The sequence below is a fragment of the Amphibalanus amphitrite genome, unplaced genomic scaffold, assembly GCF_019059575.1.
Source record: "Amphibalanus amphitrite isolate SeventyFive unplaced genomic scaffold, NRLGWU_Aamphi_draft 000024F_arrow, whole genome shotgun sequence".
NCBI classification, from domain to species: domain Eukaryota; kingdom Metazoa; phylum Arthropoda; class Thecostraca; order Balanomorpha; family Balanidae; genus Amphibalanus; species Amphibalanus amphitrite.
The window spans coordinates 1,743,058-1,758,275 of record NW_024881520.1 but is presented as its reverse complement, the minus strand read 5'-3'; the positions used below and the strand labels follow the sequence as shown (position 1 = coordinate 1,758,275).

Here is a 15,218-nt window from a genome sequence, read left to right as displayed (position 1 = left end):
CAAAAATCCATTATAGTATTCTTTAAGATCACATAAGCCTGGAATAACCATGCACATAAGATCTCTATGGGAATAAGATCTCTGTGGGAATGACGAGCATAAAATGTAGTACTATAATCGTGATGATGATATTCGATATCATAATACGAAATGATCATACCAGGCATCATGCACCTCATGAGTCATGCATTACGTGGATATTTCCCGCATCATCGTCTCTTTTCCTAGCCCAAGAACGTCTAGCATTGCGCAATTCGCATCGATAATAATATCGGCGATCAGAAAACCATTACTGGCGACCGGAGGTCATTCGACTCTGGCGATTGTGGGGATTTGGCGTGCGGACCGCACAGTGGGTCATGGTGCAGAAGTGATTGGCCACAATCATATCGGGATTATGAACAGTTAAGTCCAGGATTCACTCTGGTAATTGACTGGTAATGGACGCCAGCAGTGGGTCCAATTTTTGTACGTGGTTGATGGCAGAGCTCAGAAGCGCCGTTTGTGGCTGCTAAAAAGCTGGAATCGTGGTGGAATAGCTTCGTTTGAGCTGTCTCGGTCGTGCATATCAGCGAACACAAAATTCCAACGCTGTAACAAGGGCTTTTGATTCGCAACCCGTATTTTAACTTGAACTTTGGATGTAGGTTACTGACATTGAGTAGCTTGAACTTTTAAAATATTTCACCTAACTTCACCACAGTGCAGCGATAAAAATGTGAAAATACAAACGCCTGAATCGTTTGTTTAATTCATTATTCAAGTTGTTCAGAAGAGTATTGCTAATAGTGTTTGTAATGTTTTTATTACGGAGCGAGCGAAGCGAGCGTAGTCTTTCCTTAGATTAACGGAAATTTCTGAGTATGAGCGGCCGGCCGGCCGGCCGTGGTCACGCTTTTGCGAGGCTTATATCTCGGCAAACCACTTGACCGATTTACACGCGGTAATTTTTGTAGGGTAGCTTCATTCCTTCTACCAAGTATTGGACTATTACCGATGCATGTGGGTGACCCCTTATGCACGTGCCACGTGCAAAACGAAGAGGTGTCACTTTTGTAATTGTTGCAATATCTCGGTAACTACTTGGCCGATTGCGCTGAAAGTTGGCATGTAGGTAGGCACCCACTAGGCACTGCATATACATGTGCCAGAGTTGGGGTGCTGCTGCACGTGCGCACGTGCAGGGGTCGTTTCCAGATCTCGAGAACGGCTGGACCGATTGCGCTCAAATTTGGTACACGGTTAGGGACCGGTTAGTAGGGTGCCGTGCACAAGTCAGTTGGGACCCATTTTGCACGTGCGCACGTGCAGTGTGCCGCTTCCAGATCTCGAGAACGGCTGGGCCGATTGTGCCCAAATTTGGCACATCGCTAGAGACCAGTTAGTAGGGTGCCGTGCACAAGTCAGTCGGAGGTACCCTCTCGCAATTTCGCACGTGCAAGGCCCACCCTCTCGCTCGCTCCGTTAGTCGCCCCAAAAGGCGTTATACTGGTCTTACTTTTTCGATTGTGTTAATCAAACATCTTTTCACTTCAGTCACTAACAACTCAATGCCCATTTGATCATAGGCGTAGGAACCGGGGGGGGGCCAGGTGGGCAAGTGCCCACCCACTTTTTGAGGTGGGGGGGCCAACCATGTGCTTTGGCCCCCCCACTTTTTACTCGAGGCCCCCCGTCTCGATTTGAGAGGACGTCGTCACCTTCCAGAATAAACAAACTCGGTAAAAATAAGTTCCACGAATCCCCACGCACGGACTCCAAGGGACCCTATAGAGGTCCTATAGTGAATCTAAGGAGGCCCCTCTATCCACACTGTTCCAAGGAGGCCCTCTATCCATACTTGTCAGCGGAGGCCTCTGAGACTTATGGCCTGAGGGGCCCTAGTGGATCTGAGGAGGCCCCAATATCCACACTGGTCTGGGGAGGCCCCTGACACTGGCGGTCTGGGAGGCCCCTTTATCCATACTAGTCAGAATAGGCCCCTGACACTGGCGGTCTGGGAGGCACCCCCATCTACACTGTTCAGAGGAGGCCCCTGAGACTGATGGTCTGAGAGGCCCTTATAATCACACTTGGCAGAGAAAGCCCATGAGACCAGTGGCGCGGGAACTTCTTCCAGACTGGGGGGCTGAACCATAATAGAAATCAACCTAGGGTACCCCCAAATCTAGTTTTCTCACCGGTTTTAGGCCACTTATTTTTCAGACCTTGGCCTTTTCAACAACAAAAAAAAAACGAAAATATTTTCAAAAAGTGAGGTATTCCGTCTCAGCTGAGTGAAGAAACTACCGTTTTGGCAACCTGGAGTAAAGGTTTTAATCTGCCAAATGAGTTGCCGAGCCAGTGAAATAGGTGAATTTTTCACTTACATGCTTTCTTCCTTTGTGACCCACAACCCCTAATTTGGGGAGGACAAGCTGCCCGACGGTTCCTGGCCTCATGAAACGTTGTGGGGCACCGCCCCCACGGCCGCAGAGTTGTGGGGGCAAGCTTCCCCCACTGCCCCCTCCCCCGGTTCCCACGCCTATGTATGAATCTATGAAATTATGTTGGTAGATTTCCGATTTCGATTCCTCCAGCTGGGGGGCTCAAATACATTACGAGCCCCCCCCCCCCCCCCCAGCCGAAAAGCTGGGGGGGCTCAGCCCCCCCTAGCCCCCCCGGTTCCCGCGCCACTGCATGAGACTGATAAACTGAGAGGCCCCTCTATTCATAATGACCACAGGAGGCCCCTGAGGCTTGTGGTCTGGGAGGTCCCTCTATCCACACTAGTCAGAAGAGTCACCTGAGACTGATGGCCTGTGAAGCCCTTGTATTCACACTAGGCAGAGGAGGCCCCTGAGACTGATGGTCTGAGAGGCCCTCATATTCACACCAGGCAGAATAGGCTCCTGAGACTGATGGGCTGTGAGGCCCTTCTGTTCATACTGGCCACAGGAGGCCCCTGAAACCGGTGGTCTGGGAGGGCCCTCTATCCACACTAGTCAGAAGAGGCCCCTGAGACCGATGGTCAGAGAGGCTCTTATATCCATACTGGCCACAGGAGGTCCCTGAGACTGGTGGTCATAGAGGTCCTATAGTGAATCTAAGGAGGCCCCTCTATCCACACTGTTCTAAGGAGGCCCCCGAGACTGATGGTCTGAGAGGCCCTTTTATTTATACTGGCCACAAAAGCCCCCTGAGATAAATGGTCTGAGAGGCTCTTCTATTTATACTAACCAGTGGAGGCCCCTGGGATTGATGGTCTAACAGGCCCTTCTATTTATACTAGCCAGAGGAGGCCCATGAGACTGATGGTCTGAGAGGCATTTCTTTTCATACTGACCAGAGGAGGCACCTGAGACTGGTGGTTTGAGAGGCCCTACTATTCATAATCGGCAGAGGAGGTCCCTGAAATTGAGGGTCTGAGAGCCCCTCCTATTCATAAGAAGCCAAGAGACGACCCTGAAATTAATGATCTGAGAGGCTCTTCTGTTTATACTAGCCAGAGCAAGCCGCTGAGATTGGTGATCTGAGAGGCCCTTCTATCAATACCTGCCAAAGGAGGCCCCTGAGACTGATGGTGGCCAGAATAGGCCTCCGAGACTGATGGTCTGAGAGGCCCTTCTATTCAAACTAGGCAGAGGAGGCGCCTGAGAATAATAGCCCGAAGAGCCATGTGGCGGCAACTGGCCGTTGAAAAAAACTCGGGACATATTTCGGCTTGTTAGGGCCCCACAGAGCTCATGAGAGCACCTCAAGGGCTCCTAAGTAGACACGCTTATCTCCATAAGGGTGCCACGCCGGCTTCTGAAGGCTCCTTGTAGGCATCTAAGGGCCCTTTCCGGCCTCTAACGGCTCCACCCGCCAGTAATGGCTCCACACCAGTGTTTATGAGCGCCACACACCGGCGCCTTTGAGGGTCATACCAGTGTCTCTTAAGGCACTATATCGGTGGCTCTGGGGGCCCCACACCGGCGCCTCTATGGGCCACACACCTATGCATCTCAATGCTCTATAGGTGCATCAGAAGGACCCACACCGACACCTCTGAGGGCCCCACACCAGTATCTCTGAGCTCTGAAGGCCCCACACTGGTGACTCTCTGAGGGCTCACCGGCGCCTGAGAGCACCATGTTGATGTTTAACGGCTTCAAAGGCCACTGAAGGCACCACACAAGCTCTCACTGAGCTCTTATGTCCCATACCGGCGTCCCTGAGGGTCCACATCTGTCGGGCACCCATCGGCGACTCTGAAGGTCCCACACTGACACTGTCGACTCCGAGGGCCCTACCTGCGTCTGAGAGCATCATGCGGTCTCTAAGAACCACACAGGGCTTATGAAGGCGCCTGGCAAGCTCTATCGCTTTAGCTCTGATAAGTCTCATGCCGCCCTCTGCATATAAGAGTCCAACGCCGGCGCTTAGGTGATAAGGGGGCGCCTACATGCGAAAGAGAGTTGATAATTGATATGAATTCATAGGAAAAGGGGCGCCCGCCTGTATGCAAGAGAAGGGCGCCTGCCAGGGTCGTCGCCATGGATTTTTGACTGGGGGGGGGGGGGGACATATCGGCAGACTTAAAACCAAAAAGTAGGTATTGTCGCCGCACTCTTAGCCCAATACACTATCTGATCTGTGTTAAAGGTCGTACAAGCCGGATTTTTTACAGTACACATCTGAAGTCCGATTCAATTTGACACAATTATGGACAAAGCCGCTGCTCTTCTTTTAGGGTGTACCAATTGCTGACGCATGCCACCAATCTGAATCTGATACATAATGCATTCATGCCCGTGTAGGAGGAGGGGAGATATTACAGCCACAATCTCTCTTTTTGACTACTGTAGGAATTGGCGGCGCGAAGCGTCGCGAAAAATGGCAAAAACATTTGTCAAAATACAGCCCCAAAACACAGACTTTGCAAGTCTTGTAGCATGTAAGAGGTCAGAACACCTAAGGTCGGGTCACCGAGTCAAGCAGCCTCTAAATTTTGTGGTCCTGCATCAACCGTGCAGCTTGTTTCCTAGAAGTTGGAAATTTAGTGTAAGTCTGCACGACTGCGGGGTTGAAGCCGGAGACGGTCGGAGTTGACTATTCTGCAAATAGTCATTTTTAAGCATCCTCGGGTGTTTATTTTGGGGGATTTGCCCCTCGGATTCCTCAACCGGGGGGACGCGTCTCCCTGTCCCTCCGTTTGCGACGCCCATAGCGCCTGCGATGCCCATACGGCCGCCTGTTATGCTCATAGGGGTGTTGATTACGAAAGACTGCATATGATGCCTACTGGGGCGTCGACATGCAATTGAGGGGCGACTATCAATGCCATAACGGCTCCTCCGTACGAACGACGGGCGTCTTCATGCCAAAGAGGAGCGGATCTGAGGCAGTAAGGGCACCTACATGCAATAGAGGGGCGCCTCCGAGGCCTACATATATGGGCGTCCACATGCAATAGAGGGACGCCTATCAATGCCATAGGGGTGCATTCATACGAACAGGGGCGCCGGCATGGCAAAGAGAGGCGCCTCCAATGTCAATAAAAGAGTGGCGCCTAAGACAAGGGCACGTTTTATGCAACAATTTATTTTATTATTTAACATTTTTTCATTTTATGCCTGTTGGTCATATAGGGATGTCTCTGATGATTACGGAGCGAGCGAAGCGAGCGTAGTCTTTCCTTAGATTAACAGAAATTTCTGAGTATTTTTTTTTTAATGTTTTTTTTTTATTTTTTTTCCACTTATTGAGTGTATTCAGTCGACACATTCATCAACAGCAGTATCTTCCAACTACACCTGGAAACTACCTTGCAACACGGAAAACGGCAAACATTAATCAACATGAAATTTCTGAGTATGAGCGGCCGGCCGGCCGACCGGCCGGCCGGCCGTGCGGACGCTTTTGCGAGGCTTATATCTCAGCAACCACTTGACCGATTTACACGCGGTAATTTTTGTACGGTAGCTTCATTCCTTCTACCAAGTATTGGACTATTCCCGATGCATGTGGCTGACCACTTATGCACGTGCCACGTGCAAAACGAAGAGGTGTCAGTTTTGTAATTGTTGCAATATCTTGGTAACTACTTGGCCGATTGCGCTGAAAGTTGGCATGTAGGTGGGCACCCACTAGGCACTGCATATCCATGTGCCAGGGTTGGGGTGCTGCTGCACGTGCGCACGTGCAGGGGTCGTTTCCAGATCTCGAGAACGGCTGGACCGATGGCGCTCAAATTTGGCACACGGTTAGGGACCAGTTAGTAGGGTGCCGTGCAAAAGTCAGTTGGGACCCTTTCTGCACGTGCGCACGTGCAGGGTGCCGCTTCCAGATCTCGAGAACGGCTGGGCCGATTGTGCTCAAATTTGGCACATCGCTAGAGACCGCTTAGTAGGGTGCCGTGCACAAGTCAGTTGGAGGTACCCCCTCGAAATTTCGCACGTGCAAGGCCCACCCTCTCGCTCGCTCCGTTAGTCGCCCCAAAAGGCGTTATACTGGTGACTATATAGTGCTTATATGCCAAAGAGGGGCGCCTATGGAGCTAGGGGCGCCTGGGAAACGAGGAAGACATTTGGATAAGGGTTTTCAGGGGTCATGCGCCGTTTGCGACAAATATATTCTAAAAAAATCTGAGAGGGGAAAACTTTTAAAAATAGTGCGGACTTTCCGCGCTGTTCGCTTAAGCGGTTACGCCCCTGGCCCCTGGGTACATCTGCCCGATCTCAGAAGCTAGATTTAGAGGTCATACTTGAAAACAGTACGATGAAAATGTTGGAGGCCCCTGAAAATAGGGGGCCCCCTGGAAAAGGGGGCCCCTCAACAGGGTGGCCCACCCACTTTTCATGACGTTCCTACGCCCGTGCATTTGATTGCAGTCCTATGGGCTCCGCTGTTGCAGGTCACATTATAGGCTATCAGGGCGTCTGACAGCGGCCACGATCGGTGGCGCGGCGGCTGGCAGCGCGGCCATTCTGGCGCGCGGCGCGCTGCCACTATAGAAGGCCGCTCATCCATCAACTGCCACGCTGGGCTGACACCACGCGCCATCGAACGCCGCAGCGCCGCTATTGCCTCAGTCGGCGGCGCTGCAGGACTGGGACAGTCGGGCTGGGACAGTGGCACAGGGACAGCAGAACTGGGATAGCAGGACTGGGACAAGACTGGGACAAATGTACAGCTTACAGCTCCACCACTGCCACAATCGGCGGCACTGGGACAGCAGGACTGGGACAGGACTGGGAAAAATATGTAGCGCACAGCCGGACGCTGAGATGAGGCCCGTATACCTACACAGCACAGATACAGGCGCAGTTAAATGAGATGGGACAGAGACAGATGCAGATTGCAGAGCCACACCTACAAACCGCCATATCATACCGACACAGCAAGAGCTAGACACAAACGGATTGGGGCGGACGCATAGTGCACAAAGCACAGCGCACAGCCCACAACCTCACCTGACCACATAAACAGCGCAGAAATGCTACACTGAACTGGGACACATGTATCGCACAGTGCACAGTGGACAGTACAGACCACAGTCGAACGTTGGACTGGGAACAAGCACGACAGTCTGACACTCATTCGAGACAAGTGTTTTAGTGCAGAGACTAGACCCGGAACTGTGGGAACTTTCCCATCAGTGTAATAGGGCTATGAAGTAAAATCGAATAAGGAATTACCGAATCATTGCCGGCAATAATCGAAATTGCTTCTATCGGCGGCGCGAGAATTTGTGCTGACAGCCCACGCCCCATTATCTTTGAAGGGCTGATTTGTGTACCAATTACACATAACTGCTGAACCAGCATTATCGGACAATATGCCTTTCGATTGCCTTTCGATTCGATTGATTCCCTTCCTTGGCAACAATGCAGCCAGCAACAGTCAGCAGCTAGCTGGAAGCCGCCGGCATTCCTCATTGCTCGGAATGCAGCAGAACTAAGCGCTGTGTGAACTGAGCCGTCCATGCATGCAGCACACTCACTTGATGTGGTTCCGGGGTATGTTGTGGATGTCCTTGTAGACGACCTTTAGCCTCAGGAAGTCGCCGTTGGTATCCGTCTCGATGGACCAGCCCTGGCGATCGCGGTCGTAACAGGAGGCGGCCATTGGTCCTCCGACCGTCCCCACGGCGAGTTCACTGACCGTGTTAGCCGCCAACATTTCACAGATCACCTTTAGCCGTCCGCCCGGGCACAAATCGTCCAGCGAGTTGCGCGGCGACCAGCCTGGACCGCGACCCTCCCTGTCACTCACTTCCTCCAGGATTCCAGAGATAGCAGCCCCCTCACCGTCCCCCAGAGTCAGGTTGTACCGCACGCGGCACTTGTGCTCGAAGCCGGTGAGTCGCCGGAGAGCGGCGAACGCCCTCTGAGGCTCCTCCGGTGAGCGCTGGACGGTCACACTCCAGTCGAAGTTGCCGAAGGTGAAGTTGCTCGTCTCGAGCCGCGAGTCATCTTTGAGTGGCCGCGGTACGGTGAGGTCGGCCTCGAACACAGTTCGAACGTTTGTCATGGTCAGCTCCAGCTGAAATTCACCGTTAGAGTCCGTGAACTTACGCTCGTACAAGCTACCCACGTTGATGAACTTGCGATTGCCCTGAGCAGGCGATTCCTTTGAAAACTTGATCTGTTTACCGCTGAAGCTTTCGTTACCACTGAAGTGATCACGGTTCAGAAGTGAGAAAGCAAAGTCGATGTAGAGCCGCATATGCTCTGAGGGACTGCGCCATACGAGGTAGACTCCGAGGAGCTTCTCGTTGCGACTGAAGGTGACGGCCCACCGGTGGAAGCCGTAGGGGAACTCCTTAGTGGTGACGTCACGGTGCAGGTCCCTCGTCACAGTCTTGGTGACTACGAACGAGAAGACTCGCGTGTTGCCGCGGTCGTTGACCTTGACGAAACGATAGAGCAGCGCCATCTGAAAGCAACGTGAAGGTCAGTTGACGTGAGATAAACGCTTTTGGAGGATTCTTTTTAGGAAAGTTGCATCAGTGTTATCTTGAAATTCATGGTCACCATTTTTCGTCTATCAGTCGGGAGCGGGAAGCAGATATGTCTCAGTCCTGTGACTCAATAGATCAATTAAACGTGACAGTCCACTGTTTGTTATCGCATGTCTATGTCATGTTATGCCATGTCATATTATGTCTGTTATGTCTATGTAACTGTTATGTGACAGTCCACTGTTGTCGCCATAGTCCATAGGATATTACACAGAGCCGTAGACAGGACACAGCCAACTCTGTGGAGATTACGGACAGGCCAAAGCCTATAACAGTCCACGGTCAAAGTTCACTGTCGAGGACCAATGACAGTCAACTGTCGGTCCTTCGCCAGCGAGTCTGACAGCCAAACCGTGGTCTTTGTCGCTCCAGAGATCAGACTCTCTAAGTGGATCTCGATTGGTCTCATGCCAGAAGACCAGAGCTCGCCGCTAGCTGGATGACGTTGTTTGTCTCTCTGGATGAGCTTATTGTGGTTCGTTAAGCCAGGAATTGTCTGCCGATGCCTAGCTATCAGATCTTTGGTGGAATTAATTACTCGGCAAGTTTGAGTGAATCCTGTCCAGAGACCATGATTGGATTTATTGGTGGTTAGTTAGCAGACTTGCGCGGCTTTTTTGCATTCAATTTCAGTTGAGATTCGCTGGGATGAATAGTTGTTTTTCACCATCCTTTTATCAAGAACAGAAAGGCCTTTATTGATTAACTATAAAAGACCTCCGCAACTTAGAGCAGTCAAATCGAACTGCAAATACCAAACTGTTTCGAACCATTTAGGAGAAGAATGGCAGCGACTGCAGACAACAAAAGTGTAGTCTAAAAAGATGCAGGCACTTTTGTTCCCCTGAGAGGTTGGGTTCTTTTGTGAGAGCTAGTGTGGGCGTATGGTTCAGAAAAGCGTGACGTATACAGCACTAATCGAGCATGTTTAGTGCCAGTTTGCTGAAGCTGTACTCCACACCGGCTAAGTTCTTTTCCGATTCATACAGTTTAAAACTTTCCACTCAGCTCTGTAACTGAAATGTGTCAGTAGCAGGCTCCTTTGAGTTTCAAGTTGGAGCTCTGTGGCAATGGCGGTGGCTGAGGACTTTCCTGATTGACATTTAAGTCGAAATTATCGGCACATCTAAAGGTCGGAGTGGTAACTACTATGCTAAGAGCTTGAACAGCCTTGACACCTTTCTACATACCACCTGTTCCCCGGCTAATTCCATGGAAATGCACGGCGCATTGGGCACTTCTGTCGGTGGCGCTATCATATTAGGTGGGGATGATTAGGCGGCCGATTCGGTTACTGCTGCCGATCTGCTCCTCTGTGTGGACGTGCACCCGCCTGTCCGCGTCCGACGGCTGTCCGCATTATCCAGACATGGCCGGCTCAGATTCGGCGCAGGGCTGGCCGCCCGGAATCACGGCTCCGTGGTGGTGCTGTCCAGACAGTGAACGGTAACAGACAGGCTCTGCCAGACTTCAGTTCTGCTGCTGCCGTGGCGTGTTGAAATCGCGAGGAGATGTTAGGTGACTTCGGAGTATCGACGCATCCCTTATTCGTGTATTATTGATAGATGCGGAAAATTATCCGACAGACGGGTAGGACTTTTGTTTTCAGCTACCAAAACCTCTCGCTCAGTAGTATTCAATTTCTTACGGTGAACGCCGCTGGCCCTGCGGCCTATAGGTACTCGTTGGCCCGCTCACTGCTGGAGAGCGTCGCTCCTCGCCATTGTCACCCGACCTCAGAGAGCCGCATCGATCCACACGAGACCCCCCCCCCCCGCCCGGTCAGCCGGGATCAGACCCCCCCCCCCTACCCCGTCGGCAATCAGACACCACAATCACGGGCCTCGCCACCAATGCGCGGCATCATCACCCGAGCCAGGCATCCGGCACAGCAGACATGGGGACTGGGGTGCCAACAATGGAAGAAGTTGTAGCAGAATTTAGGAGAACAAACAGCGGAAAAGTAGGATTCAAAGGCTTCAAAGGTCATAGTCCATCCTACCTTTTTTGTGTCATGAATCGATAAACATTTGTCACCTTTTTCACTCACACTATTTATCCTACCTAAAATTAACCAATAGTAGGTGATAGATATTTTACTTTTGGTGCAGACTACTGAAAACGTTAAAGATACATTACTAAAGGAGAATCCACATTAACATTCATTTTGAGGCCCCAGAGTGCAAAAGCATCCATTATTAGCAACGCTTAACCCGCGCCGTGCTGGTGGCCTGAACTTTCCGCCGAGTGCTGGGGGGGGGGGGGGGGGGCGTTTTCACGCCCCCCCCCCGTCTAACTCGGCTCCTGGGCCACGTAGCGACACGCGGTAAGCGGCAATCGAAAGAGCGTCAAAAATAAGGACGAAAACACTTCGGTCATTTTTTGGGTCAGGTCAAAGGTCAGGTCACCAGAGGTCACCAAAGGTAAAATGTTGACTATTTCAACATTTTGGAAACTGCCAACGGCTATCTCGGGAACCGATAGAGCTACAGCGCCGCGGAAAAGCGCATTCGATAGCCCTTTTACAGACCTTTCTGAGTAATGTTCTCAGATTTGACCTCAGGTCAACGGTTTAGCCTCCAGAGGGCAAAAACTCCAAAAATAGCCGTTTTTACGAAAAACGTTTTTTCGTCAATAACTTTTGACTCATAAGCGCCATGACATTACTTTTGCCAGCATCGTGTTCCTCTCGTCGAGACGCGTCGAATGAACTATTTGTTGACCTTGAAAGGTCATTTTGAAAATTTGACCTCAGGTCAAGGTCATGACCTGACCGAAAAGGGTCATGTTGCATATCAGTCGATCCGTATCGTCGAGCTGAACACATCTGACGTGTTTTCACCGCTCTAGCACGTCTCTATCAAAAGTTATAGCCAAAAAACTGCTGGCGACCGTTCATGACCTGAGATGACCTCAGGGGCACACAGAGGGGTCACAGGTGCATTTTTCCTATTCAGTGTGTCATGTTTACCTATGAACCGATGTTTGAGAGCGTTTTGAACGATATTCGTCCAAAAGAGGCGCATTTCAATTTTCTCCCATTGACTTATAATGGAGAGGTCGCAAAATTGACCTGACCTTAGGTCACAGATATCAAAAATCCGAGATATACATTTTATACATACTGTTACTCATATCAATCGCTGAAAGTTTCAAAGTGATCGTTCAGTCGGTGTAGCTATAGCGAGCCTTTGAACTTTTTCTGAGGTAAGGTCACTTGACGTGACCTGGTGACCTGACCTTGAACGGCCTAGGTCTGAAATTTTCACAACATGTGCGGAAATGATGTAGGAACACGTGTACCAAAAACGGCGGCGCTGTGCGCCGCCGTTTTTGAGATATTCGCGAAAAACCTGAGGGGGGGGGCGTAAAAACGCCCCCCCCCCCCAGCACGGCGCGGGTTAAGCATAGCTCAAGCCCTGAACTTCTATAAGCATTCAAAGTGGCATTAATCTACATTACTTAACACCTGCAGCGTTAGCAGTTAAAACTGACATTTATCAGCCTTCTGTCTGTGAGTACGCCTGCGAGGAAAAAAGTGGTACTGGCTCTCACCCCGCCACCGTAAATGTCAAAACACACCAAAGCTTACGCTGCATTACTAGCCAATCACAAGGCCGAATAATACAGAGCATGACTGAACTGGGCTCTAATCGCTAACTAAATGACACAATGATAAAAGTGAACAGTGGGCTACATACATGCGTGCGAACTTAGGTACGGATGCAACTTTTTGTCTGCTGCAAACTTAGGGAATCATAAAACAGCAGCACTCCACCTACAGTTACTGGATTTCGTGTTTAAAGAACTCCAAAAGTGGTCAGGCGAGGTCGGCTTTCAGCAGTCCTAAGTCTTCCTAATGGAGCTAAATGTCATCGCGTGAAACGCATTTACAATTTACAGCGGCCTCTCAACAAGAGCAGCTGTGAGTGTCTGCAGTGGAAACCTTCTTAGGTAGGTTCTGGGGCTTCTTGCGGTTATGCATGGCCACTTCTATCATCCTTGGCAATGACATTTGTCCATCCCTGTCCATGATTAGCAGGCAAAGCTAAAGTTGTGGTAGTGAGACGTGTGACAATTGATTTTTGGAGTAGGTTTAAGTAAAGGTAGTGGCCCTGGTGGCGCAGTCGGTTAAGGCGTCGACCCGCGGTGCGGGCGGTGCCGGGTTTCGGGTTCGATTCCCGGTTCCGCCCGTTCCGCGGGCGTCGTCCCCGGCTGTGTCACCAGGTGTGGGGTAGGCTCCCACTTCAGCCGTAGCCTGGGGGGTGGGGGAACAAGGGCCAGGAGGAGGAGGAGCCCTCCTGTAATTGGGCCACAAGTGCCCGTTGGAGGGAGGCCTGAATAAAAAAAAAAAATAAAAAAGGTAAGTGCAACTGACAGGGGCCTGTAAATAGTTACCCAGTTAGTGACTTATGTCCTGTAAGTAGCAATCCGGTTGGTGACATTTTGAAACCAGCAAAACAGCCTGGAACAAAGCAACATTTTTACAAGACCTTTGAAGATGAAAGTCTCCTTATAAACGCGTAGGATATTTCAATCATTCATTCAAGTAGGTACTTATAACCTTTACAAAATTTGCAGCGTCCATTGAAGTTTTGCTTTACAAAGGAAAACACAAAACGTGTGTTTTCTACATATCTATGCGCAATTGCATCGTGCCTAACAACAATCATGAAGCATATTAGATGGAATGTAGATGCAATGCATGCACGCAGCGGTTAAATCGCAATTCACTTTTCGGAATCGGCACTCCAATGCTGTAGTTTCCTGGCTCTCACATTACATAAGGTAATGGAAGAAGACATCCCGTGCCGCGGCTTTCCAACGATCGGAGGCCTCCCACCCAAGCGAGCCCCAGCTGGAATAACGCGAGGTCATTATCGGGCGATTTTTAGCGGGGGAGGAGTCCGAGGAGCGGCCCTGATGGGGGAGGCGGGCGCTCAGGCGGAGATAGGCGGGCGTTCAGGCGGAGATAGGCGGGCGCTCAGGCGGGGGAGGCGCTACTGCCACGCCCTATTCGGAGGAGTAAATCGAGCAGAACTGCTGGAGGGCTCACTGACAGCTATTAGAACCCTGACGTCCGGCGAGGAAAAGAGACGAGATTTACGAGCCTACGGCGTAAGTGATTTTTTCAAGTTCTTTTTTTACCGTGAAGTGAGGCGGTAAAGAGCATATTTTCTATAAATAACGACATGCAAAATTGTATTTTGCCATTTCGGGAGCTACATAACTTGCAGGCATGCCATTGTATTGTTTTCATCTTTTTTTTTTCTTTTTTTTCAACGAGATCCAAATTCGTCAGCTATTTATAGCACATATCCTTTAGTCTAACAATAACAAAAACAAACAAACAAACAAACAAAAAACAGAGTGCCGAAGCGCTTATATGTTTCTCAGTTAACTCAACGCAGCTAAGGGTAATATCTAGACACATACGTCAGCCATCCAGGATTTTACAATTAGAATAAAAAATAGAATAGTTATATGAATCAACTATATCGTAATCGGCAAGGTGGTAGTTTGATAACCAAAGCGTTTCCCTGGCTGAATAGCCTGAAAAGGTGTTTCCAATGTGACATTTATGCCTCGGCTTTTTGGGTTATACCCAGTCAGCGTTGGCCTAGAAATGGTCGAGACAGAAACAAATCACGTCTCAAAATAGAGCTCAGTGGGATATCATGGACAAAGTATGGACTGTGGAGCACCTCTGTGCTGTCTATCTCGGTCAGTGGTGTGGGTGTTTGCATGTTATGCTTTGCTCTTATATGAGATAAATGTAAGTACGTATGATAGGCATTATACAGACATTTGCAAACACAGCATTTGCCAAAGAAGGTTTTACAAGGTATCAAAGACCTCAGACGTATATCAGACATTGTTGAAAATAAAGATGTCATACACGTTACAAATTTAATCGGCTTTGCAGGCTCCTTGCCATGTTTTTTCATAAAAGTCACAGGACACCGCACACCAACACCACCACTCTGACACCAGATAGTAATCCTAATGGTGTATGTCATGCGGAGCAAATGGACGAGGCGATAGCAAATAATCTATTATCCTATTGGCGTGCCGCATAAGACAAGCATTGGCGACGAAGTAAACACGGACTTCCGGAGCGACCACCGCACACAGCATATGCTGCTCGCCAAGCCTATTTGCATAGCCAAACAGAGCGAATATGACTGGTGACAGCAATGAGACTGATGGGTTTGCTTAGGCGACTGGTAGT

At 50.1% G+C, this 15,218-nt stretch overlaps 1 protein-coding gene across 2 annotated transcripts in view; it reads right to left on the bottom strand.

The window, feature by feature from the left end:
• LOC122393483 overlaps positions 1–15,218 on the bottom strand; it is a 64,020-nt gene that overhangs the window by 15,832 nt on the left and 32,970 nt on the right. For both annotated transcript variants that reach the window (XM_043389511.1, XM_043389522.1), the window contains exon 2: positions 7,967–8,901. In XM_043389511.1, coding sequence (XP_043245446.1) covers positions 7,967–8,901 — 935 coding nt within the window. The remainder of the gene's footprint in view (positions 1–7,966; positions 8,902–15,218) is intronic.